Source organism: Mytilus edulis, chromosome 14 (assembly GCF_963676685.1).
Source record: "Mytilus edulis chromosome 14, xbMytEdul2.2, whole genome shotgun sequence".
Taxonomy (NCBI): Eukaryota; Metazoa; Mollusca; class Bivalvia; order Mytilida; family Mytilidae; genus Mytilus; species Mytilus edulis.
In genome coordinates, this window is record NC_092357.1 from 203,322 (window position 1) to 229,497 (window position 26,176).

At 32.9% G+C, this 26,176-nt stretch overlaps 1 protein-coding gene across 1 annotated transcript; it reads right to left on the reverse strand.

The window, feature by feature from the left end:
- Window positions 1-306: 306 nt before the first annotated feature.
- Window positions 307-26,056, reverse strand: LOC139503296 (sodium- and chloride-dependent glycine transporter 1-like). Its single transcript, XM_071293058.1, has 7 exons — window positions 25,624-26,056; window positions 23,941-24,139; window positions 18,840-18,974; window positions 18,130-18,233; window positions 15,480-15,604; window positions 1,538-1,650; window positions 307-339 (listed from the first exon to the last, which is right to left on the reverse strand). The coding sequence occupies exons 2-7, from the start codon at window positions 23,953-23,955 to the stop codon at window positions 307-309; spliced, it is 525 nt and encodes a 174-aa protein (XP_071149159.1). The 5' UTR covers window positions 23,956-24,139; window positions 25,624-26,056.
- Window positions 26,057-26,176: the final 120 nt, after the last annotated feature.

Consider the following 26,176-nt stretch of genomic DNA (forward strand, 5'->3'; position numbering starts at 1 on the left):
CATGTGACTTTTATACTTACTGGTGTTACACATGGTAAAGCCATAAAGAAACATATCACTCCCAGACCAATATACATGTGACTTTTATACTTACTGGTGTAACACATGGTAAAGCCATAAAGAAACATATCACTCCCAGACCAATATACATGTGACTTTTATACTTACTGGTGTAACACATGGTAAAGCCATAAAGAAACATATCACTCCCAGACCAATACACATGTGACTTTTATACTTACTGGTGTAACACATGGTAAAGCCATAAAGAAACATATCACTCCCAGACCAATACACATGTGACTCTTATATTTTCAAAACGGTCTCCAATAAAGCAAACTGCAAAATAAAAATAGACATTACATATGTATCTGAATACAAAATACAAAAGCATACTGTTGGTTCTGTTTCATACTAATCTATGAATAAATTTCTACAATATAATCTTGACTGATTGGTATTCATTCATTGGGGTATCAGTGTTCAACAAAATACAAGTTTCCTATAGATTTGCATAGTAATAGTTTGCAACAAATTAATTATTCAATTCATAAAAAAATGATGAATCCATATTGTGTCAAAGAGACAACAACCAGACCATAGAGCAGACAACAGCAGAAGGTCACCAACAGGTCTTCAATTAGGAGATAACTGTATTGTATTTTAAGCTCCGACGGCATCAATTGGGGATTTGATGGTCGCAAATTAAGTTTACTGGCGATGCGTTAGCGGAGACAGTAAATGGGTATTTGCGACCATCAAATCCCCAATTGATGCTGTCGGAGCTTTAAATACAATATTGTTATCTCAATTCTAATAAAACTGACTGAAAACAACGTTAAAACATGTATTTAAAGTTGGCCATATGCCGCCTGCGCTTGTGCGTACGTCCCTTAGTATCAATTGTCAATTGATGCCATGTTAATATGTGACTTTATCCAATCGAAATGAACGTTACAAATTTGTTGCATTAGAATTAACAATTGATGCTATGGTATGCAAGCGCAAGCGCAGACGGCATATGACAGATTTTAAATACATGTTTTAACGTTGTTTTCTGTCTGTTTCATCAGAATGGAGATAACAATATTGTATTTTAAGCTCCGACGGCATCAATTGGGGGAATTGATGGTTGCAAATACCCGTTTACTGTCTCCGCTAAAACATCGCCAGTAAACTTAATTTGCGACCATCAAATCCCCAATTGATGCCCTCCGAGCTTAAAATACAATACAGTTATCTCCTAAGTATTAAAATCATTCCACACTTTAAAAAAAATAATATTCAAATTATTATTTAATTTTCAGCAGTGCACCAGGTGGAAAATATTCTTTTTAGAGTACAAGATACATTCATCATCATAAAACAATATAATAGTATAATAGACAAGTTATTTCCAGTCAAAAAATTAGAAAAAGGTCCTGGTCCATTACAAAATTTATCAGCAAAAATCTCCTGTAGTATATAATACTACTAATCACTACAAAATTTGTTTATAAGGGAGACAATCCTATTTCTGTAAAAAAAACTATCTTACCTCACTGTCAAGTCCAAGAGTAAACAACATGAAGAAAAACAAAACAGACCACAATTGAGGTAGTGGTAGGTTAGACAATGCCTCAGGGTAGGCTACAAAGGCTAATCCATAACCTGTAATAGAAAAATAGAATTAATGTATTGCATTTTGTATTAGAGGATTTTTGTTTGTTTAAAGATTTTGAACAAAGAATAATTTTTGAATTGTGTTTTATATCAAATGTTTTAAAGAGGTGAGACTCTAATAAATTATTTGTTGTTGTTGTAAAAGTATTGGTGTTATCAAATTATTGTCAATAGACTTTAATCATCTTTAATTATAATCTAAAGTTAAATATCATTTTAAATTTTAAAATAGCTTTTATTACAAATAAAGACAAAGCTTACTACAAGAAACAAGAGTTGTCTCCCCTTCTTTACTAATCATTGATATTATGTTGATAGTCCTAAATATAAAGCTTTATTACAACTGTCGCATAAACTTAACCAAGAAAACTAAACATTGACTTTTGAACCATCAAAATGAGGTCAAGTTCTGATGAACCATGCCAGGCAGGCATTTACAGCTAACAATGCTTCCATACAACAAATAAAGTGGACCAATAGCTATTGCTTAGTTTAAGAAAAACAGACCAAAACACAAAAACTTAACAATAACCACTGAACCATGAAAATGAGGTGAAGGTCAAATAAAACTTGCGCGACTGAAATATAGATCATAAAATATGTCCATACACAAAATAAAGTTGACTTATTGCCTATAGTATTAGAAAAAAAAAAAAAACTAAAAAAACTTAACTTTGACCACTGAACCATGAAAATGAGGTCAAGGTCAGATGACAACTGCTAGCTAGACATGTACACCTTACAATCATTCTATACACCAAATATAGAAGACCTCTGCATCCAGTATAACAAAAACAGACCAAAACACTAAAACTTAAACACTGAACCATGAAAATGAGGTCAAGGTCAGATGACACCTGCCAGTTGGACATATACACCTTACAGTCCTTCTATCACCAAGGAAAAATGAGGTATTTTTCCTTAGCAATATTTTTGAATAGTTTTGTATTGTAATAGAAAAATGTAGTTTATTTTATTTCATATGGTTTATTAGTTAATGTATGCGGGTTCTACTTTGTAAACTATTTTACATAAAATTATTGTTTAAATGTTCTATACATTTCAAGCGTAGGATACTTCAACCAATGTCAAATAAGCACTTTTATAAACTATTGATCTTGTCTGGACAATGAGACTGCAGCAGTTACCAAATTATATATATGTCTAGTAAAGTTATAAAGAGCATCTTAAAAGTTCGGACAACGGTCAAGCGACATCTGCAACTTTATTTGTGTATTATACATTTTGTCGATAACTCATAAATCATACATTCTTTTGTTTGTTACTTGCTAGGACATTCAGAACTTAGTATTTAAACTTATTAAGCCGCTATGAAATCAATAGCGAATTTCTTGTTATGATAGGTGTCAGTCGATCCCGGCCTGCCTGGATATCGGCAGCAATGTTGCATATTCTTATACATGTATTTCTTGTGTTGTAAAATAAGAATGCTTTATCTATTCGAGAATAATTAATATACCATCATTGAACTTAGTGTTTTATTGACTTCTTGTGCGTTATATGAAGAAAACCAGACAATGAGATACCTATGCTCTACCTTCACTATTCAGAGTTAGTTCCCCTACAAAATAATATGATAGGAACTGGGTCGCAGAATGTCAGCTAGTTCCCCCACTTATTGACATGCAATCCGGTCTGGTCATAGAGTGGTTCGAGGACCCGGCTTCGTTTCTCGTGAAGAAGATGCTTGCTGAACTTTAAGGACTAGTGCCATAATATAGAAGACCTCCAGGACAGGAAACCGTATAGGAATTTAGCTATTTACTTATTCCTTGGTAACTGCAGAGGGTGAGTACAGCCTATTATTAAATCACCTGTGACACTTTTATATATAATAATAGTTTTAATTTATTGAACATATAATTAGGTCTGATAAGTGATAAGGCTTATATTTTTCATCCCTCCTGAAGTCTAATATTATATTATTAAAATGGCAAAGTCTTTTGAGTTCAAGAACAACTTCATGGCTAATGTAGAAACAGCCATTGTAAATAGTAATAAAATAAGGGTTAAATTAGGTAATATTTATATTAATGCTCTTGTAGACTCTGGTGCTACAATTTCTGTTATTAATGAGCAATTGCTTAGAAGAGCATTTTATAAGAAAGAATTACCAGTCATAAGTACTACAGATTTACATGAAATTCGTGGAGTATGCAATACTGTACATAATGTTCAAGGGAAAATTGATTTGGACATAGATGTCAATGGATTAGTTATGCCCTTTTCTTTTTATATTTTAAGAGATGTTGGATTTCACTTAATCCTTGGTCAAGATTTTTTGACTACTCATAAGGCAAACATTGATTTTTCAAATGGTTGTGTTTCATTTCATAATGATTTTACTATTGCTGCCTTGGAGTCTGGAAAGAATTTAGAGAGATATTTCATAGCAAACACAAACAAAACGCTGACTTTAAAAGCATATACAGAGAATGATATACAACTTTCTATCAATAAATTCCCAACAAATACAACAGTGCTGTTAGAGCCACACGATAATTTGATAAACAGACAAATATTAGGTTCAAATTGTCTCAGTGTAGTTAAAAATGCAAAAGTTTACTACAGAGTGCTAAATCCAACAAATGAAGACATTGTTATAAACGCAAATTCACCAATTTCAAAAGTTTGGAAATCACCCACAAAACCAATCTGTGCCTTAGATAACAAATCAAAATCAGATGTTCAATTTCAAGACCCAATTAAAGAGGCATTAAATCTTAATGTTACAATTGATTCCGATAACATTACTAAAGAACAACACCAAAAACTTCTAAAGTTAATAGGATCAAATAGGAATGTTTTCGCAAAAGATGCGTCTGAATTAGGCAAAACAGACTTGCATTATCACAATATTGAAACGACAAATGAAGCACCAGTAAGGTCTAAACGGTTTCAATATTCACCAAAAATGCAAGAAGTTATGGAGACACAAATCAAAAATCTCAAAGAAAATGACATCATAGAAGAATCAATGTCTCCTTACCATAGCAGTGTAATCTTAGTGAAAAAACCAAACAATACATACAGATTCGTTTTAGACTTTCGAAAATTGAATGAGGTCACTAAAAAAGTTTCTTTCTCAATTCCTAAAATAGAAGAGGTTGTTGATACAGTTGGCTATTCAAGAGCTAAAATTTTCAGTTCGCTTGATCTTGCTAGTGGATTTCATCAGGTGCCACTTGATGAACAGTCAAAACACAAAACAGCATTCATGACACCACAAGGTCAATACCAATTTAAAAGATTGTGTTTTGGTTTAACAAATGCACCTGCAACATTTCAAATGTTAATGACTAAAGTCTTACAAGAACTAAATTGGAAGGTTGCACTTATATACATAGATGACATATTAGTGTTTTCCAAAAACTTTGATGAACATCTTGAACATTTGAATCTGGTATTTCAAAAATTAAAACAAGCAAAGTTAACTTTACAACCCTCAAAATGTCATTTTGCGGCAAAACAAGTAAAATATTTAGGACACATTATCTCTGAACATGGCATACAGGTTGACAAATCTAAAACAGTTGCAGTTTCTGAATATCCCATTCCAAAATCAGTCAAACAATTACGTAGCTTTCTTGGTATGTGCAACTATTACAGAAAATTTATTCAAAACTACAGTAAAATTTGTTCCTCTCTTACAACACTATTAAAGAAAGATGTAAAATTTGATTGGACAACAAAACAAGATGATGCATTCAATACATTAAAACAAAAACTGACATCTGCACCAATCCTTGCATTTCCTGACTTTGAAAAAGAGTTTTTCTTGTCAATAGATGCGTCAGATTCAGCAATTGGTTATGTATTAGGTCAAAAACATCATGAAAGACTAGAAAAAGTTATTGCATATGGAGGTAGAGGTTTAAGAGATCAGGAAAAACGTTGGCATATCAATCACAAAGAAGGGTTAGCTCTAATTGAAGCTATAAAAACTTTCAAACCGTATATAGCAAACAATCAGTTTACAGTTTACACTGATAGTATAACCGTGCGATGGCTAAATAACTCAAAGGACGCTACTGGACGACTTGGGAGGTGGTCATTGTTTTTACAGCAGTACACTTTCAACATTGTTCATAGACCAGGCACCCAGAACCAAAATGCTGATGCATTGTCACGAAGAGATTATCCCATAGATAGCCAAGACAAAGAATACCAATCTGATGATGACCTTCCAGAGATTGGTTCACTTCATGCTGAAAGGAAAGAACATATAGCAGTCACCTTTGAGTTTGGCTGGGAAAACAGCATCCGGATTCCTGAAGTTCTAGCTATTGAAGAGGACCAACCTAAAGATCCTGATGAGATGTTACCAACACGTCAAACCTTGTACCAGCTACAAAGAAACTGTCCAGACTTCAAACCAATTTTTGATTATAAACTAAAAGGACTCGTTCCAGATGAGGTTCAAAAGGCAAGATCTCTTGTTGCAAAGGCGTACCATTATGAAATTATTGAAGGCATTTTGTACCATATGGTTTCCGAAAATTCAAGAAAACTTCCTCCAGGCCATAATTTCATAAAACAACTTTGTGTTCCAGCTGTCCTACGACGTGATGTGATGTTATGTTACCATGATAGTAAAATGGCAGCTCATCCAGGTGTTGAGAGAAACCATGCATCCTTACGTTTAAAATACTATTGGCCAAATATGTATTCCGACATAGACAAGTACGTAAGAACATGTGAACAGTGCCAGAAATCAAAGAACTCTAAACATCAGAGACCAGTACCCCTTACTCCTTTGCCAATTGAAAATGTGTTTGAAAGAATGCATATGGATTTTTTAGAACTATCAACAACACCTGACAAACACAGATACTTGCTACTAGTGGTTGACAGTTACTCGAAATGGTGTGAGGCATTTCCCTTGAAATCAATGGGAGCAAAGGTGGTTGCTAAAGTATTATTCAATGAGATAATTTGCCGCTGGGGAAGTCCACGTTGTATCATATCTGACAGAGGTGCCAATTTCATGTCCAAGCTTGTTCAAGCTCTTTGCGAGTTATGTGATGTTACTAGACACTATACAAGTAGCTATCATCCGCAAACCAATGCAGCCTGTGAAAGAATGAATTCTTATATCATTCAATCCCTTCGTTCATATTGTAACAAAGAACAGACAGATTGGCCAGATTTTATACCTCCAATCATGATGGCTTACAGGTCCACACCTGCAACACAGTCAACTCAATTCTCACCATTTGAAATACTGTTTGGACAACCAATGAGGCTGCCTATTGATGTGTCTTTAATACCAAAACAAACAATGCCAAGGGAAACTAAACAACATGTAAATGAATTGGTAAACAGATTAAAACTCTACCGTGAAGTTGCTGCTAAAAACCAGAAAGAAAAACAAGACAAATATACCTTTCAACACGACAAAAAAGCAGTTCAACCAACTTTCGTTGCTGGGGCAAAAGTATGGCTATATTGTAGCAGAACACCAAAAGGCAAGAATCACAAATTAGTTCAAAGATGGACAGGTCCTTACCGAATTCTGTACAAAGGGCCAAATAATACCTTTAAGATTAAGAATACTGAAACACAAAAAGAGGTTAAGGCATTAGTACATGCTAAGAGACTGAAAGACTACCATAATCCCCTAGACCGTCCAAATTATCTGCTGCCTGAATATGAAGACATTCTACTTGATGTAGAAGAGCAAGATGATAACGAAGCCACAAATGTTGAGCGTAATGATGACCTTATTGATTCACAAAACATGCAAAATGAAGACAATAATCAGACACAAAATGAAGTTCAGACTCAAAGTTCAGTTCAAAATGATACAAATATTCAAGACAAACATAATTCACAGGTCAAAAATTCACAAAAGGCAAACCAAGGGGCATCACAAAATCAAAACAGATTACAAAACCCTCAGCATACCGCATTTCAGTCCAATGAAATTGAAAAACTTGTTGAATATAGTCTTTATCAGGGTAAACCTATATACAAAGTAAAATTGACTGGTAAGCCAGGAACTAGTTGGCAAGATGGTTCACGTATTCCAGAAAATTTAAAACAGGATTACCATAGACAATACAATGCAAAAGGACGAAAGCGGAAACGTCCAGGAAAACACAAGTTTTTTGAGTCAACTAAAAGTCCGTCAGTTCAAGTCATTCAAACTTATAAGGCATTTCCCAAAACAAAACCAAATTCATTTCAAAACCAGGGAAATAGTCAACAATTCAGTCAAGTACCTAATCAAAAAATTGTAAGCGTTCTATTGGACAAAGATCAAAAACAGTCCAGATATTTAGTAAAGTTTTCAAATGGTAATGTCTGTCAAGGTCCAAGAAGTACTCTATTTATGAGTGAGGATTTAAGACCTGATGTGTTTAGGCAGTTCTTAAAAGTCCTAAAACAAGAAGAAAATATGTGTGCAAACTCTCAAAATCCAGTACAACCAAATGATTTTGTGCCAGTATCCCAGTTTGATATTGAAACAATGAAATTTATGCACCATTTTACACCTACAACACGAAGAGCAATACCCACTCAATATTCATCTGGTCATGGCATTAACAGGTTCAGATTAAAACTTATTGAACATTATGCAAGGGTTAATGGCAATGATCCAAGTCTGTACTAGTTCCTTACCAAAACTGGGTATGTTATAGGTTCTGCTTTAATCGAGCTTTTGTTCTTAAAAAGACATGCTCGTATAAGTTTTTAAGGATCTATATACTTATTTCAGCATTGTTCATGCTCTTGTCCTAGACAAAGACCATGATATACAATTTTTTTTCCAATAGTAATGTAATTTTTGTTGTTCTTATCATTCAACACTAAAATAAAGTAATAAGACATAAATTAAAAATAACAATGATTGTTTAATGTGATGACAAATATTTAGAAACATTTTTAAACTGTAGAGTAAGAATTGGTCTCGTCAACCAAACCTTACTTCTTACAGGCAGTTTAGTATGGAAGTGACGACTCCATGCTGAATTATTATCAAATTCGGGGAATTCATTTTCATTGATTTCTTAAGATTATGATACATCATTGTTATTTTTGGTTTTTGAAATATTAATATTTATATCTAATCAGTCAGTTATAAAAGTCCGAAAATTTATTTTTACCCTATATTTCTTAAGTAATGTGTTAGTTAATCCCAAGGGTTTGTACTTTATAGTTTTTAATAAATTCAAAGATCAACTAAAGAATAATATTAATGCTATGTACATGTAGATACTAAACGTTTCTCTATTAAATATAAACTCTGCTCATCGCTTTTCATAGGGCTAAGAATAAATAGTTTTTCAAGTTTATAGGATATTAATATTTCATGTATTCAGGCCAAAATAAATTGTCACAAGGTGATTTTGGTAAGCTGTGTCTCATTATACTCAGTAGTATGGAAGAAGTTTCAATAACATTTATGATTATCAAATTAGACTATTTCAGAGGATTCTAGTACAGAAAAGAACCAGAATACAAGACATTTTCAAAGTAAATTGCAGTTAAGCAAACAAGTTCTGTGCTTTGCTCGTGGGAAAAAGAGATATATTCAGCCTCATTCTAGTGTCGGTTCCTCATGCTTGTCAAATATTATATAAAGGAAAAATCCATTAGGTTATGGATTTCATGTTACATTTCGGAATATGTAACATTTCATTGTGTGTCTTTTTTTGAAACTTCCATGTGGATATTGATTTCAAAGTTTTACATTCGTTGATGTAAAACATCAGTGGATCAGGTGAATCTCCATGTGGATATGGAATTCACAGTTTACATCTGTCATATGTAAATTTCTTCAGTTTCATGCGGATTGAAACTTCGAAGGTCAGGAAAACCATATATAAGGTATGAATCGCCATGCAGAAATGGGATTTAGAAGTTTCATGTGGATTGAGACTTCAAACCAGGCAACTGGTTTATGCCGATAAAACATCCTTCGGGTACCACTCTCTTCTGAGAGGAAGGTTTGTTTTGTGTCCAGAAGATTTGTCGTGTTCGTGCAACAGAACAGATGTGTTCCAGAATATTTCAGACCAATAGACTATTATCAAAAGATTTGTATCAAAAGATTCATATCCAAAGATTCAAATCATAAGACTGTGTTAAAATAACTATTCATTTCGTTAATAATGAGATTTATGTCAAAGGATTCATATCAATTGAAGCAAAACCAAAAGATTAATATCAATAGAAGCAAAACCAAAAGACTGTGTTCGAATGACAATACATTTTTTGTTCAATGACGTTAATAATGATATTCATGTACATAATTCAGGATGTGTTTACTTTCAATGAGGATATTTCAATTATTGTAGAATAATTTGCTTTAATGAAATAATGTTAATTTAAATAATGTGTGTTACCATGTAGTATATATATTATGCACATGTATGAAAAGATTTTTTTTTTATTGTTATTTCTTCTTTCTATAAGAAAAAAAAAAAATCTTTTGTGGAAGAAGGGAGAGTATATCACCAAGGAAAAATGAGGTATTTTTCCTTAGCAATATTTTTGAATAGTTTTGTATTGTAATAGAAAAATGTAGTTTATTTTATTTCATATGGTTTATTAGTTAATGTATGCGGGTTCTACTTTGTAAACTATTTTACATAAAATTATTGTTTAAATGTTCTATACATTTCAAGCGTAGGATACTTCAACCAATGTCAAATAAGCACTTTTATAAACTATTGATCTTGTCTGGACAATGAGACTGCAGCAGTTACCAAATTATATATATGTCTAGTAAAGTTATAAAGAGCATCTTAAAAGTTCGGACAACGGTCAAGCGACATCTGCAACTTTATTTGTGTATTATACATTTTGTCGATAACTCATAAATCATACATTCTTTTGTTTGTTACTTGCTAGGACATTCAGAACTTAGTATTTAAACTTATTAAGCCGCTATGAAATCAATAGCGAATTTCTTGTTATGATAGGTGTCAGTCGATCCCGGCCTGCCTGGATATCGGCAGCAATGTTGCATATTCTTATACATGTATTTCTTGTGTTGTAAAATAAGAATGCTTTATCTATTCGAGAATAATTAATATACCATCATTGAACTTAGTGTTTTATTGACTTCTTGTGCGTTATATGAAGAAAACCAGACAATGAGATACCTATGCTCTACCTTCACTATTCAGAGTTAGTTCCCCTACAAAATAATATGATAGGAACTGGGTCGCAGAATGTCAGCTAGTTCCCCCACTTATTGATATGCAATCCGGTCTGGTCATACTTCCATACACCAAATATAGTAGACCTATTGCTAATACTATCTGAGATATGGACTTGACCACCAAAACTTAACCTTGTTCACTGATCCATGAAATGAGGTTGAGGTCAAGAGAAAACTGTCTGATGGGCATGAGGACCTTGCAAGGTACCCACATACTAAATATAGTTATCCTATTACTTATAATAAGAGAGAATTTAACATTACAAAAAATCTTAAGTTTTTTTTCAAGTAGTCACTGAACCATGAAAATGAGGTCAAGGACATTGGACATTTGACTGACGGAAACTTCATAACATGAGGCATCCATATACAAAGTATGAAGCATCCAGGTCTTCCACCTTCTCAAATATAAAGCTTTTAAGAAGTTAGCTATAGTGCCTAACAAGATTGTGTGAGGTAGACAAAATTGACCTTAAAACGATCGTATTGTCTTTTGATGTCCAAAAATAGGCAGATCGTACATATAAGGACTTTATCTAATGACTACATAAATTTGGGATTTATAATTATTATAATATTCGAATGAAACTGAAAAATGTATTTTTTTGTTAGGATAAACAACAATTTTACCTGGCGTAGCCGTGCGTAAAATGTTTTTCAGAATTTATCTTCGAAAAAATGGCATTTTTAGCTCACCTGGCCCGAAGGGCCAAGTGAGCTTTTCCCATCACTTTGTGTCCGGCGTCCGTCGTCGTCGTCGTCCGTCATCGTTAACTTTTACAAAAATCTTCTCCTCTGAAACTGCTGGGCCAAATTAAACCAAACTTGGCCACAATCATCATTGGGGTATGTAGTTTAAAAAATGTGTGGCGTGACCCCGCCAATCACCAAGATGGCCGCCATGGCTAAAAATAGAACATAGGGGTAAAATGCAGTTTTTGGCTTATAACTCAAAAACCAAAGCATTAAGAGCAAATCTGACAAGGGGTAAAATTGTTTATCAGGTCAACATCTATCTGCCCTGAAATGTTCAGATGAATCAGACAACCCGTTGTTGGGTTGCTGCCCCTGAATATGTAATTTTAAGGAAATTTTGCTGTTTTTGGTTATTATCTTGAATATTGTTATAGATAAAGATAAACTGTAAACAGCAATAATGTTCAGCAAAGTAAGATTTACAAATAAGTCAACATGACCGAAATGGTCAGTTGACCAGCAATAATGTTCAGCAAAGTAAGATTTACAAATAAGTCAACATGACCGAAATGGTCAGTTGACCCCTTTAGGAGTTATTGCCCTTTATAGTCAATTTTTAACCATTTTTCGTAAATCTTAGTAATCTTGTAGAAAAGTCTTCTCCTCTGAAACTACTGGGCCAAATTTAACCAAACTTGACCATAATCATCATTGGGGTATCTAGTTTTAAAAAATGTGTCCGGTGACCCGGCCAACCAACCAAGATGGCCGCCATGGCTAAAAATAGAACATAGGGGTAAAATGCAGTTTTTGGCTTATAACTCAAAAACCAAAGCATTTAGAGCAAATCTGACTGGGTAAAATTGTTCATCAGGTTAAGATCTATCTGCCCTGAAATTTTCAGATGAATCGGACATTCCGTTGTTGGGTTGCTGCCCCTGAAATGGTAATTTTAAGGAAATTTTGCTGTTTTTGGTTATTATCTTGAATATTATTATAGATAGAGATAAACTGTAAACAGCAATAATGTTCAGCAAAGTAAGATCTACAAATAAGTCAACAAGACCAAAATGGTCAGTTGACCACTTTAGGAGTTATTGCCCTTTATAGTCAATTTTTAACCATTTTTCGTAAATCTTAGTAATCTTTTAGAAAAATCTTCTCCTCTGAAACTACTAGGCCAAATTTAACCAAACTTAGCCATAATCATCATTTGGGTATCTAGTTAAAAAAATGTGTCCGGTAAATCGGCCAACAAACCAAGATGGCCGCCATGGCTAAAAATAAAACATGGGGGTAAAATGCAGTTTTTGGCTTATAACTCAAAAACCAAAGCATAAAGAGCAAATCTGACAGGAAGTAAAATTGTTGATCAGGTCACGATCTATCTGCCCTGGAATTTTCAGATGAATCGGACATTCCGTTGTTGGGTTGCTACCCCTGAAATGGTAATTTTAAGGAAATTTTGCTGTTTTTGGTTATTATCTTGAATATTATTATAGATAGAGATAAACTGTAAACAGCAATAATGTTCAGCAAAGTAAGATCTACAAATAAGTCAACAAGACCAAAATGGTCAGTTGACCACTTTAGGAGTTATTGCCCTTTATAGTCAATTTTTAACTATTTTTCGTAAATCTTAGTAATCTTTTAGAAAAATCTTCTCCTCTGAAACTACTGGGCCAAATTTAACCAAACTTAGCCATAATCATCATTTGGGTATCTAGTTAAAAAAAATGTGTCCGGTAAATCGGCCAACAAACCAAGATGGCCGCCATGGCTAAAAATAAAACATGGGGGTAAAATGCAGTTTTGTGCTTATAACTCAAAAACCAAAGCATAAAGAGCAAATCTGACAGGAAGTAAAATTGTTGATCAGGTCACGATCTATCAGATGAATCGGATAATTGGTTGTTAGGTTGCTGCCCCTGAATTGGTAATTTTGAGGAAATTTTGCTGTTTTTTTTGTTATTATCTTGAATATTATTATAGATAGAGATAAACTGTAAACAGCAATAATGTACAGCAAAGTAAGAACTAAAAATAAGTCACTATGACCAAAATAGTCAATTGACCCCCTAAGGAGTTATTGCCCTTCATAGTCAATTTTTAACAATTTTCTTAGAATTTGAAGATTTTCAATAACATTTTCCACAGAAAGTACTGTTATAGATAGAGATAATTGTAAGCAGCAAGAATGTTTAGTAAAGTAAGATCTACAAACACATCACCATCACCAAAACACAATTTTGTCATGAATCCATCTGTGTACATTGTTTAATATTCACATAGACCAAGGTGAGCAACACAGGCTCTTTAGAGCCTCTAGTTAATTGAATAGAACGTAAAAACAGTAAACTTTCTCATTTTTCTTCGCAATAGGCTTTCAAAAATATTTTATATAATGTGAATTCGGAAGATTATGTGAAAATATAACAAGTGAAACTGCGAGCTACTGCTCACTGATGATACCCCCGCCGCAAGTGGATAATATTAATAGTGTAAAAATATGCAAGTGTTCGGTAAACAGGAAGTTGTCGAGTGATGAATCTGAAAACGCATCACAGGGTATAGCTGACTTATAAAAATCCTGAAACCAAATTTCAGAAATCCTTGTATTGTAGTTCCTGAGAAAAATGTGACGAAAATTTTTAACTTGGTTATCATGTGTAAAATCATACAAGTGTTCCGTAAACAAGAAGTTGTCGAGTGATGAATCTGAAAATGCATCACACGGTATAGCTGACTTATATAAATCCTGAAACCAAATTTCAGAAATCCTTGTATTGTAGTTCCTGAGAAAAATGTGACGAAAATTTTCAACTTGGCTATCATGTGTAAAATCAGACAAGTGTTCGGTAAACAGGAAGTTGTCAAGTGATGAATCTGAAAACGCATCACACGGTGTGGCTGACATATATAAATGTTGATACCAAATTACAGAAAGGGTGGATGTGTAGTTCCTGAGAAAAATGTGACGAAAGTTTCATGGGACGGACTGACTGACTGACTGACTGACTGACTGACGGACGGACTGATGGATGGACTGATGGACGGACGGACTGACAGACAGAGGTAAAACAGTATACCCCCCCTTTTTTAAAGCGGGGGTATAAAAAGTGGCAATTGTTACCTTTCATACCTTAAGTTTCATTAATAAAACGTAATATGGACTGGTCCAGTGTCCAGTATGCAGGTCATTTAATTTACTGTTCACATTCACGTACGGTATGATTTAATCAATATACTCGTACGAAAAGCATGAACAGTTTGAAGGTAATCAAAAAGAACTTAATCCAATCAAATTGCATAAGATTCAATAACAATGTCCAGTCCACATTATAATAAGTAATAGGGGTAAACTAGGTAGAGAGAAAATGACAGATATTTCAAGTTGATATTTATGCAATAACGAATTAAAATTTGTCGACCAAAAGTTTTGCTACAATTTCAAAAATATATCGTTCTGTATTGGTATAGTTTTCGGACCTTTCATTGGCGTATTTAAAGCTATAAAAGTTTGAGCTTCAAAAGTTCACACAATTATTGACTTTATACAGAAAATTCGTCCTTATAAAATATTTGATAGGTCACAATTGGTACGTGATTTTAAAGTAAAATTATTTCTTAAAACACTGCAAAAATTTTCATTCATATTGATAAGTGGTATCGTCATAAAGTGCGTTGAAATGAACAGTGGTATAGCAAACATCAAATTCCCTCACAAAATGTTATCACACACTATAACACCGCTGCCGCCGCTGGATCACTATCCCTATGTCTAGCTTTCTGCGACAAAAATAAAGTAATTTAAGGCAAACCATTTCTTTAACTAAAACAATTCCATAAGCTCTACAATGCTTTGAAAAGTAATGGTGTCAAAGTTTTCTCCATAAAAGAGATTAAAAAAAAGAAAATATCTGCTAACCTCCCCTGGCAACTTCTGAGACTTCAAGTCCTGTTTTCTTAGCTAATGCTCCAAATGATGTAAAGATGACAAAACCAGCTATTATACTGGTAACCAGATCCATAACAGCGATTAACAAGGCATCACTATAAATATAAACCAGTGTTTAAATAGCATGGCATCACTATAAATATAAACAAGTGTATAAATAATAAGACATGGCTATTAAAACATACTATAAAGGCCCTACAGATGAAGCTAGAAATTTAAGAATTTGTCAGACAAGAATGCCATGCTCAATCTTTGTAATTTTTGAGTTAAAAGGGACCTATTTCTAAAACAGTAAATGAATCACTGCCCCAATTCAAACTCTGTCTGAATGTTAAAGTTTTAAGCATTGTGTATGTCTGCATGTTATAGTTTTAAGCATTGTGTATGTCTAAAATTGAGAATGGAAATGGGGAATGTGTCAAAGAGACAACAACCCGCCCAAATAAAAAACAACAGCAGAGGGTCACCAACAGGTCTTCAATGTAGCGAGAAATTCCCGCACTGCATGTTATAGTTTTAAGCAATGTGTATGTCTGCATGTTATAGTTTTAAGCATTGTGTATGTCTGCATGTTATAGTTTTAAGCATTGTGTATGTCTGCATGTTATAGTTTTAAGCAATGTGTATGTCTACATGTTATAGTTTTTAGCATTGTGTATGTCTGCATGTTATAGTTTTAAGCATTGTGTATGTCTGCATGTTATAGTTTTAAGCATTGTGTATGTCTGCATGTTATAGTTTTAAGCATTGTGTATGTCTGCATGTTATAGTTTTAAGCATTGTGTATGTCTGCATGTTATAGTTTTAAGCATTGTGTATGTCTGCATGTTATAGTTTTAAGCATTGTGTATGTCTGCATGTTATAGTTTTAAGCATTGTGTATGTCTGCATGTTATAGTTTTTAGCAATGTGTATGTCTGCATGTTATAGTTTTTAGCATTGTGTATGTCTGCATGTTATAGTTTTAAGCAATGTGTATGTCTGCATGTTATAGTTTTTAGCAATGTGTATGTCTGCATGTTATAGTTTTTAGCATTGTGTATGTCTGCATGTTATAGTTTTAAGCAATGTGTATGTCTGCATGTTATAGTTTTTAGCAATGTGTATGTCTGCATGTTATAGTTTTTAGCATTGTGTATGTCTGCATGTTATAGTTTTAAGCATTGTGTATGTCTGCATGTTATAGTTTTTAGCAATGTGTATGTCTGCATGTTATAGTTTTAAGCATTGTGTATGTCTGCATGTTATAGTTTTAAGCAATGTGTATGTCTGCATGTTATAGTTTTTAGCATTGTGTATGTCTGAATGTTATAGTTTTAAGCATTGTGTATGTCTGCATGTTATAGTTTTAAGCATTGTGTATGTCTGCATGTTATAGTTTTTAGCATTGTGTATGTCTGAATGTTATAGTTTTAAGCATTGTGTATGTCTGCATGTTATAGTTTTAAGCATTGTGTATGTCTGCATGTTATAGTTTTAAGCATTGTGTATGTCTGCATGTTATAGTTTTTAGCAATGTGTATGTCTGCATGTTATAGTTTTAAGCATTGTGTATGTCTGCATGTTATAGTTTTAAGCATTGTGTATGTCTGCATGTTATAGTTTTTAGCAATGTGTATGTCTGCATGTTATAGTTTTAAGCATTGTGTATGTCTGCATGTTATAGTTTTAAGCATTGTGTATGTCTGCATGTTATAGTTTTAAGCATTGTGTATGTCTGCATGTTATAGTTTTTAGCATTGTGTATGTCTGCATGTTATAGTTTTAAGCATTGTGTATGTCTGCATGTTATAGTTTTAAGCATTGTGTATGTCTGCATGTTATAGTTTTAAGCATTGTGTATGTCTGCATGTTATAGTTTTTAGCAATGTGTATGTCTGCATGTTATAGTTTTTAGCATTGTGTATGTCTGCATGTTATAGTTTTAAGCAATGTGTATGTCTGCATGTTATAGTTTTAAGCATTGTGTATGTCTGCATGTTATAGTTTTAAGCATTGTGTATGTCTGCATGTTATAGTTTTTAGCATTGTGTATGTCTGCATGTTATAGTTTTTAGCAATGTGTATGTCTGCATGTTATAGTTTTAAGCATTGTGTATGTCTGCATGTTATAGTTTTAAGCATTGTGTATGTCTGCATGTTATAGTTTTAAGCATTGTGTATGTCTGCATGTTATAGTTTTAAGCATTGTGTATGTCTGCATGTTATAGTTTTAAGCAATGTGTATGTCTGCATGTTATAGTTTTTAGCAATGTGTATGTCTGCATGTTATAGTTTTAAGCATTGTGTATGTCTGCATGTTATAGTTTTTAGCAATGTGTATGTCTGCATGTTATAGTTTTAAGCATTGTGTATGTCTGCATGTTATAGTTTTAAGCATTGTGTATGTCTGAATGTTATAGTTTTAAGCATTGTGTATGAATTTCATTAGTTTGTAGCAATGTTTATGAGTTTCATTAAATTTGGATGCGGCAAGCTACAAAATTGGAAAAGGTAATAGTAAACTATAATAAAAATAATTACCAAAGAATAACTGACCATGTTACTTACATTTACATCTCATTATATTTGATCAAATAAATAAAGACTTAAATTTTCTGTCAAAGAAAACGAATCTTACCCATATGCATTGTTACTAAATTTGTTGTAACTTCCAAACATTATAATTCCATCAAACGATACACTGAGAGAGAAAAACATCTGTCCTGCTGCAGCAACCCATACCTATAATAAATAAATGTATTTTAGAAAAAAATATCAACTGTGATGTTAATGCTGTGGAAGGCCCAAAAACATATTGTTCTTTGTCTTAAAATGACATGCTTTATAGAGGAATTTGACATAGTTCTTCAGGGAGACATACCACCTTCTTTACAGTTTCCCCTCCAAAAAATCATTGAAAAATCTCAAGCTGAAATGCTAATTGCCCCAGCATTGAAGTCAATTTCAATTTAAAAAGATTTACAAATTAATCTTAAGGAGGTACCAGATACCTTGACTAAAAAAATCCTTGGATATATAGCAGTTAGACAAACACTAATTCTGATCATTCAGGACCTAAGTCCGAATATTTCCTTAACATAATACAACATTATTAAAACATTTAGCCGATTTTTACTGAGTTATCTGCCTATTGTGTTAGGTACCAACTGAAAAGAGTTACAAATCAATATAGAACTTCTCAATTGTAGGTACCCATGGTATAAAAAAAGACTATAATTAATTGACAAATACAGGGAATTGAATTTAAAACAAAATTCAGTACAATTGTCTATGAGATAATGACCAAAATTTCTGTCAGTATATCTTACAATCATGACTCATATATACCTTCAGATCTGAAAGTTTGGACCATTCAGGTATCAAAAAATATTTTACTCCATCAATAGCCCCATCTAGTGTAGCTCCTCGGATCAACAAAATCAACAAGATAACATATGGGAATGTGGCTGTGAAATATACTACCTGAAAAGGTAAAAAGTATTAAGTACAAGTCTGCCTAAAAATGTCATTCAAGGTTTGAAAGCCTCAAAATAATTTCATATTTTGTTGAAAATGCAAAGGTATATAAAAAGCTACCTATCATTTCTTTTTTAAGCCTAGGTCATAGGAAACAACCTCCTATATGAAATGCATCCAAATTGAATATATGTTAAATGAAATTGATTGTCCTGTACAACTCTTGAAACTATTATCTCAAAATGTTACATTCAGTGGCAACCATTGACAGTATTCCATGGTAATAACAGAATACATGCTGGTAATCAATCTGTGCTGATAAAGGTGTCATACCACCAATTAAAAGTCCCTATCTGTTCAACCAAATTTTACAATTTTCACAGCTTTCTAAATATTTTACCTTAAGTTTAACTTCATAGAAACCAGGTATATCCTGAATTGTACATGTATCAGCTTTCTACATGCCAATTTTCAACAGGTGTTTAAAATCATATATAAAAAAGAAAAGGTCTTCCGAATAGAGGTACCACTAAAAATAACCCCTGGTTTTCTGGAAATCTAAAATTAGTATACTATGGAGTGCATTAATCCTCAATTTTGAATGCAAACTCATAAACATGTAAATTTTAGCTCAAAATGGTCTTAATATATTTCTCTTTCACCAAAAGTTTCATTTCTGCCAATTTGTTGGTTAGTTTAAGTAAACAATGACATCAAATGCACTAATTTTTGTCCGAGTAGGCCTAAATTCACATACATTCTAAATTTGAGGGAGTAATTGGTGGTATGACACCTAAAGAGACAAAAAAGTTGATTAGAAATCTTTTATTTTGCTTTATTCTTAATCCTTAGTCAATTTGTAGTTAAAAACAGCTTATCTGAGCATTATGCGATTTATATTAAAAATTTCAGAGCTCAATTTAAACTGACTGTAATGTATGACTTTGATAAAAATACTTGAAAATTTCATTTTGGGCTACAGAAACATAAACTTTTAATATCAAGATCAGTTTTTGTTGATTTTTCCTTGTTTGTTTTACTTCTTTAAAGACTTTCCACAATTTTTGCAATGAATTTAGTAAAAAATCCAAGGTATTGAAGTGTCAAGGAATATTGACTCCCCTTTTTTTCATCTGGTGTCAGTAAAGTACTGCACATTGATCATGTTGATCAAAAGTGCAGTCATGGTCATTTAACTGTGTTTATTTACATCAGTTAATAAAATTTAAGATATAAAAATTTCATTTGGAATAATAAATGGTACTTTTGTGAGTTTCTGTAGTGTTTACATTAGGCTATGCTATCTGCCAAGTACATAGTATGACGCAATGCTATAAGGGCTAAAAATCAAATAATTTCATTAAATCTGCATGACAAAATTTGTTTGGGGGTAGTAAACAACCTATGTTTCAATGTTTAACACCACAGAATAACTTTCTGTGCATTTATAACATTATTTAGGACATTTTTTATATAAAAGGATATTGTCAGGATGGGAAAAGCTAAAAATAGCACAAACTCAAGTTTTAGGCTCTAAATTTGCAATATGTGACATTTTGCCCCAAAAAAGATTGAAATGTGGCTACTATTATCTCAAATGATCAGTTAAGACAAGAAAAAACAATTGTTTTCTGATTTTGATGTTTCACCGCATTTTGCTTAAAGGTGTCATACCACCAATTAAAAGTCCCTATCTGTTCAACCAAATTTTACAATTTTCACAGCTTTCTAAATATTTTACCTTAAGTTTAACTTCATAGAAACCAGGTATATCCTGAATTGTACATGTATCAGCTTTCTACATGCCAATTTTCAACAGGTGTTTAAAATCATATAAAAAAGAAAAGGTCTTCCGAATAGAGGTACCACTAAAAATAACCCCTGGTTTTCTGGAAATCTAAAATTAGTATACTATGGAGTGCATTAATCGTCAATTTTGAATGCAAACTCATAAACATGTAAATTTTAGCTCAAAATGGTCTTAATATATTTTTCTTTCACCAAAAGTTTCATTTCTGCCAATTTGTTGGTTAGTTTAAGTAAACAATGACATCAAATCAGGGGCGTAGCTACCCGGAGGCACGACAGCACGTGCATCCACGTCGTTTTCACAAACAAAATCAAAAAAAATAATCAAAAAAAAAATCGAGAGAGATGATTTTGTCAATCGGATCGGAGACTGTTGGTGTCTTTTCCGTCTATACCGGATATTAGTTTGACAACCTAGTTACAAGTGTTGATGAAGCTGTTCATTCAGAAAAAGATCGTAGCTACGAAGTTGCGTGCACATTGATTCGGCATGCAAAAAAAGAAATGGCAAAATAAAAACTTATAGATTGTCAATTTGAATGTTAAAGGAAACACCTATGTTGTCACTTTTTTTAATTGGTGAAATATCATTAAATAACGACATTTGGTTTCAAAATAAAAAAAAATTGGAGATTATGACAAAATCGGAAGGTTACTTGTATCTTTTACAAGATTTTTACTTTTGAATTTGTAATACTGAGTCTTAGATATGTAGTTTTGGATCACATTTTACAGTGTACAGTTCATCTGTGAGTTTGGAATGAGATGTACCAATCGGCATTAGAATTATCAGATCCCTTCGATATCGTTGAAAATATGCCGAGGCGATGTGGTTGACAGACTACCGGAGCCAATCACCCTGCAACCACGCCAAAACAGTATTGGAAAGTCTCATTATTTTTTGCGTTCATAGACCATATGATAAGGCAACTGGAGAGTGGAGTCGCGTCAAGTTATCAGAAAATCGCTTCTTTGTGCTGTATCTGCTTCATCGTGTTGTAGGAAATATCACAAACGAACAAATCTCAATATTGAAACATACGAAACTGACCTAGCATGTAATTTTGAAGAATTCAATTGAGAGGTCGCTCGATGCCGAACACGTACGCTGGTTTATAACATCTCGCGAGTGCTACCATGCCATGATGGCCCTGAGATCTATCAGTCACGAGCGCACGGTACTACGTATGTAATTGAAAACAAATGTACGATCAACAATGAACAACGAAAGTTGCATAGAATTACTGCATATTCATCGGGATTTCAGTGTGAATGTTGACAAAGTAATAGAGAAGTTTGTTTCTGCCCAGACCCGAAGAGCAGATTTTGGATTTTGAGTAAATTCTGTATCACAAATATGTGTTGTTTATGTATTACTATATTCAGAAGATTTATTAATAGTTTTACATTCATAAATTTTTATCTACATATAGCTCCTCTTTTAACCGTTCTATGACCGAAAACCGAAAAAAAAACAACTGCATAATAGGGTCCCAAAATTTAGAATACTTTTAGAAAGAAAAACTATATGAAAGCTTAGTTTGGACAATTTAATAGCAATTCAAAATAAACAGTTCCCCTTCAGCATGGAAATGAATATAATATAACTATACAAACTGATAAACTAATTTTGTCACAACATCATTAAAGTGGAGTTAAAGTCTTGTAGGATTGTAAGTATGTTTTATTTTATCACCTTGCACTTTCATGACTTGACTGTGGTTTTCTACAGCAGTTGGTTCAAATTTCTGACCAGTTGAACAATTTGATTTTATAAAACAAATTGCAATTTGGTCAAAATTTTGAATGAGTTGCAATTGGTGGAGAGCAACACTAACAGTCAAGTCACTGTAACATCTTTTAGTCTTAAAACATATTTGATAAATAAGTTAATGTCATTTTACGATATTTTAAGATAGAGAAAACCATAAATCTTTGTGTTACACTTGATAAGAGTTTACAATCTTTAACTTGAAATTTGAGTTATCTGGCACCATCTGGCACACTACACGTGCATCATATTATTTTCTAAAAACACTCTACTTCAGACTCGTGTAATTTTTATAAAAGTATATTTCCTGATTTCCTAGTTCTATTGATATAAACATATCAAACAAAACTAAAAATAATCTTAACTTAATGGTACAATATTAACCGGCGGAATATTAACGATTAATTTAGTAAAAAAAGACCTACCCGATTCTCCTTGTGCGTCCACCGCCATTGACAACTGACTTGAAAATGTGCGTGTCAGAAATTGACCTCAAAGGAAAAGACTGTTGTAATATAACTTTTCTGTTATATTGTGACACAAATAGTGTTTTAGTTAATAAATTAATTTGTTAATTTCTGTTTCAATTTTGAATTTTAGAAATTAACAACTTTCCGAAATTAAACTGGTTTGAACTAGTTGGATAAAAATCGATAGGAAGGTTGATGGAAGAGCCTACACAAATACTGTGCACCTATACACAGCAAACATAGAAATTACCGTAATTGTCCTAATCAGAATCGAAATAATTGATGCCAGCTATACTTTATTGTAGTTTTAACATGGGTAGGCATTATATTCGTGTTATTTTAGCCCTCGCTATCGCTCTGGCAAAAATGATCACGAATATAATGCCTACCCATGTTAAAACTACAATAAAGTATAGCTGGCATCAATTATTTCTTAAACACCATAAAAACTAATCAACTTTTAGTCAAACAAAACCTGTTATCCCAGTTATTGCCAGTACATTTATTCTTTAAAATATTCAACTCCTTTAATTTAACCTTACATGTATATGAGATACATGTTATTAACTATTACTGTATTCATTTATTTCCCCCATACATTTCAGCTGTTAAAATGATTGTAATTATTAGGTAAGAGTAGATTCTTCAAATTGACAATGACAATTTACCGTGATTGACCTTCAGTCAACTGTGGTAACTTCTTTGTAAAAAAGAACATTGGGGTCATGCGATATCTTAACATCTAGATCATTGATTATCAATTAGTGTTTTAAAATAAGCGCTCAGATATATTTCACTTAACTATATTTACTATGTTAATTTAAATCAGCCATCAATGTGTCAATGGTATAGTTCTTTTTATCATTTAATTAAAGTAAGCTTTAACTGCTATAAACATAAATAACAGTAATCATGGTAATACCTCCTCCATTTTCATAGGCCAGGTAAGGGAAACGCCATACGTTTCCTAATCCAACAGAAAGTCCAATACAAGATAGAATAAACTCTCATTTGGAGCCCCATTGTCCTCTATCTTCAGTATCTTCGTCAACATTTACATCAACATCTCCATTCCTTTCTTTTAAGCCATTATTTATATTGTAGCTATCTTTCGTGTCTAACTGCAATTAAAAAAGTAGAAAATAGGCTTTAATAAATAAATCAGATTCTTCTAGTCTTGATTAAATTGAGAAAAGTTAAACAGCTTGTTAAATAGCAAGATGCTAAAATAAATGAGCATATCATCTATAAAAAATGTTAAGTGCTTCCTCCTACACGTGCATTAAGTTAAACATTTAACAAGTCCTAGAAAAACAAACATGTTGTATAACTGGTTAAAAACTTGACAATATCACAATGCACAAGTTGTTTTACCTGCCTTCTAATACAATTATACATACTATAAATGTTTATGGCTACACAAACACTTGCCATTTGTTTTGCTCATATTGACAATGACATTATGATTTCTTTAATGAGAGATTCTAATGTTCTAACCACTTGCACCAGAACTTGTTTGGAAAATTACTTCTTTTGTGGTGACAAAAATGTGTTTTGTTTTTTCAAAGAACAGACCAACTTTGTAAAACAATTTATCATATAGATAGAAGATGACATTTTTAACACTAAAATAAATTGTCTTACTAATGTAACCGGAGAGCACGACTTTCATTACAAAATTGCTTGTCTCCACCGGGACTCGAACCCAGGACCTCTGTGTTACAAGGCAGCGCGTATACCGACTGAGCTACAGAAGTACTTCCTTAGCTCAACCGCTTACGGCTGACTAAGTATCTACTAAATTTTCTAAGGGAAGCAATCCCGTTTTTTTACAAAACTCTGTATGTCAATTGTATGGTACCATTGTATAGTGTTATATATATATATGTTGTTTATTTTATGTATAAAACTTGATTTTCACATATTACACTATTAACAAATGGAAAAACTAATGTTTAAAAAAAAAAAAAAAAAAAGGAAAAAAAAGGAAATGAATAGATACATTTGTAGAAAATGTTGTATAAGATACATGTATAATAGATATATACAAATGTAGAACTGAGTAATATGCAGTATACAACTGTTAGTATTAGAGACAGAGGAGAATTTTATTTGAGAGTTCAATAATTGCATACATTACATTTTGTAGACACTTGTAGATTAAGCAACCCCATCATTTGCCCATGGTTAGGCTGAACGGGTCGTTGTCGACCTGGATACTCCATCAACGTACCCTGGGTACTTTTACTTTCAATGATGGTACCCTGGGTACCGTGTTTTGTCATACACGTACCCTCGTTTGAAATAAAATGCGTCATGGTACCGCGGAGTATTAAACGTACCCTACTCTCGTCTTAAAACCACGTGATTGCTATCGGAACATCTCTGGATGTTGCTGATGTTGTTGATGATGCAAAATGGCGCGGAAAATTAAACAAGAAAATCTTTTGTTTTTTCAATTTTTACATTAGAGTATTTTTTTTATATTTTACCCTATCCTCACCAAATTATTTTTTTTCTTCAATGTCAGGTTAAAAATATTTAAAAAAAACAAGCCTTGGTTGCTTTGAGGCTTGTTTCTTATCTATCCTTGGTCATATCATACCTTCATCACATGTCCCAATTCCACCGCAAACACGTTTGCAAATTCCTTTACCAGGGCAATAAATGGTCCAATACACAGCAACAGAATCTTTATCCAAACCAGCTTTGATTAACCTTTGTTTTTCTTTCCCTTCTTCAGTTAAAATAAACATGTCGGAATATCTATTCCGTGTTGCAACGATTTCATGGTTGTTTCGATTGATCTTAAATGAAAAACGTTCAACATTGTCATCCTCTTTAGGTGTGATGTACTTCTTCTTTATATCACGTTTGTACCTGACCAAGTCAATTTCCTTCAACAACTGATGACTTGTCAAACTGTTTTCTAACTCATTGCCACCAACAGCAACATGGAAGGTTCGGAGAAATTGATCATGTTCGTTCTCATCTGATTCTGTTTCTGAATCATTGTAACCCCGAATCAAATCCATCGTCCATTTCAGGCATTTGTTGTTTACAAGTGTAGAATATAATTAAAAATCAACCCACGGGCTAACCACCAACATCCGACTATTCGGAACTCCTAAGAAATCTCGCGATAAATTTCAAGACTC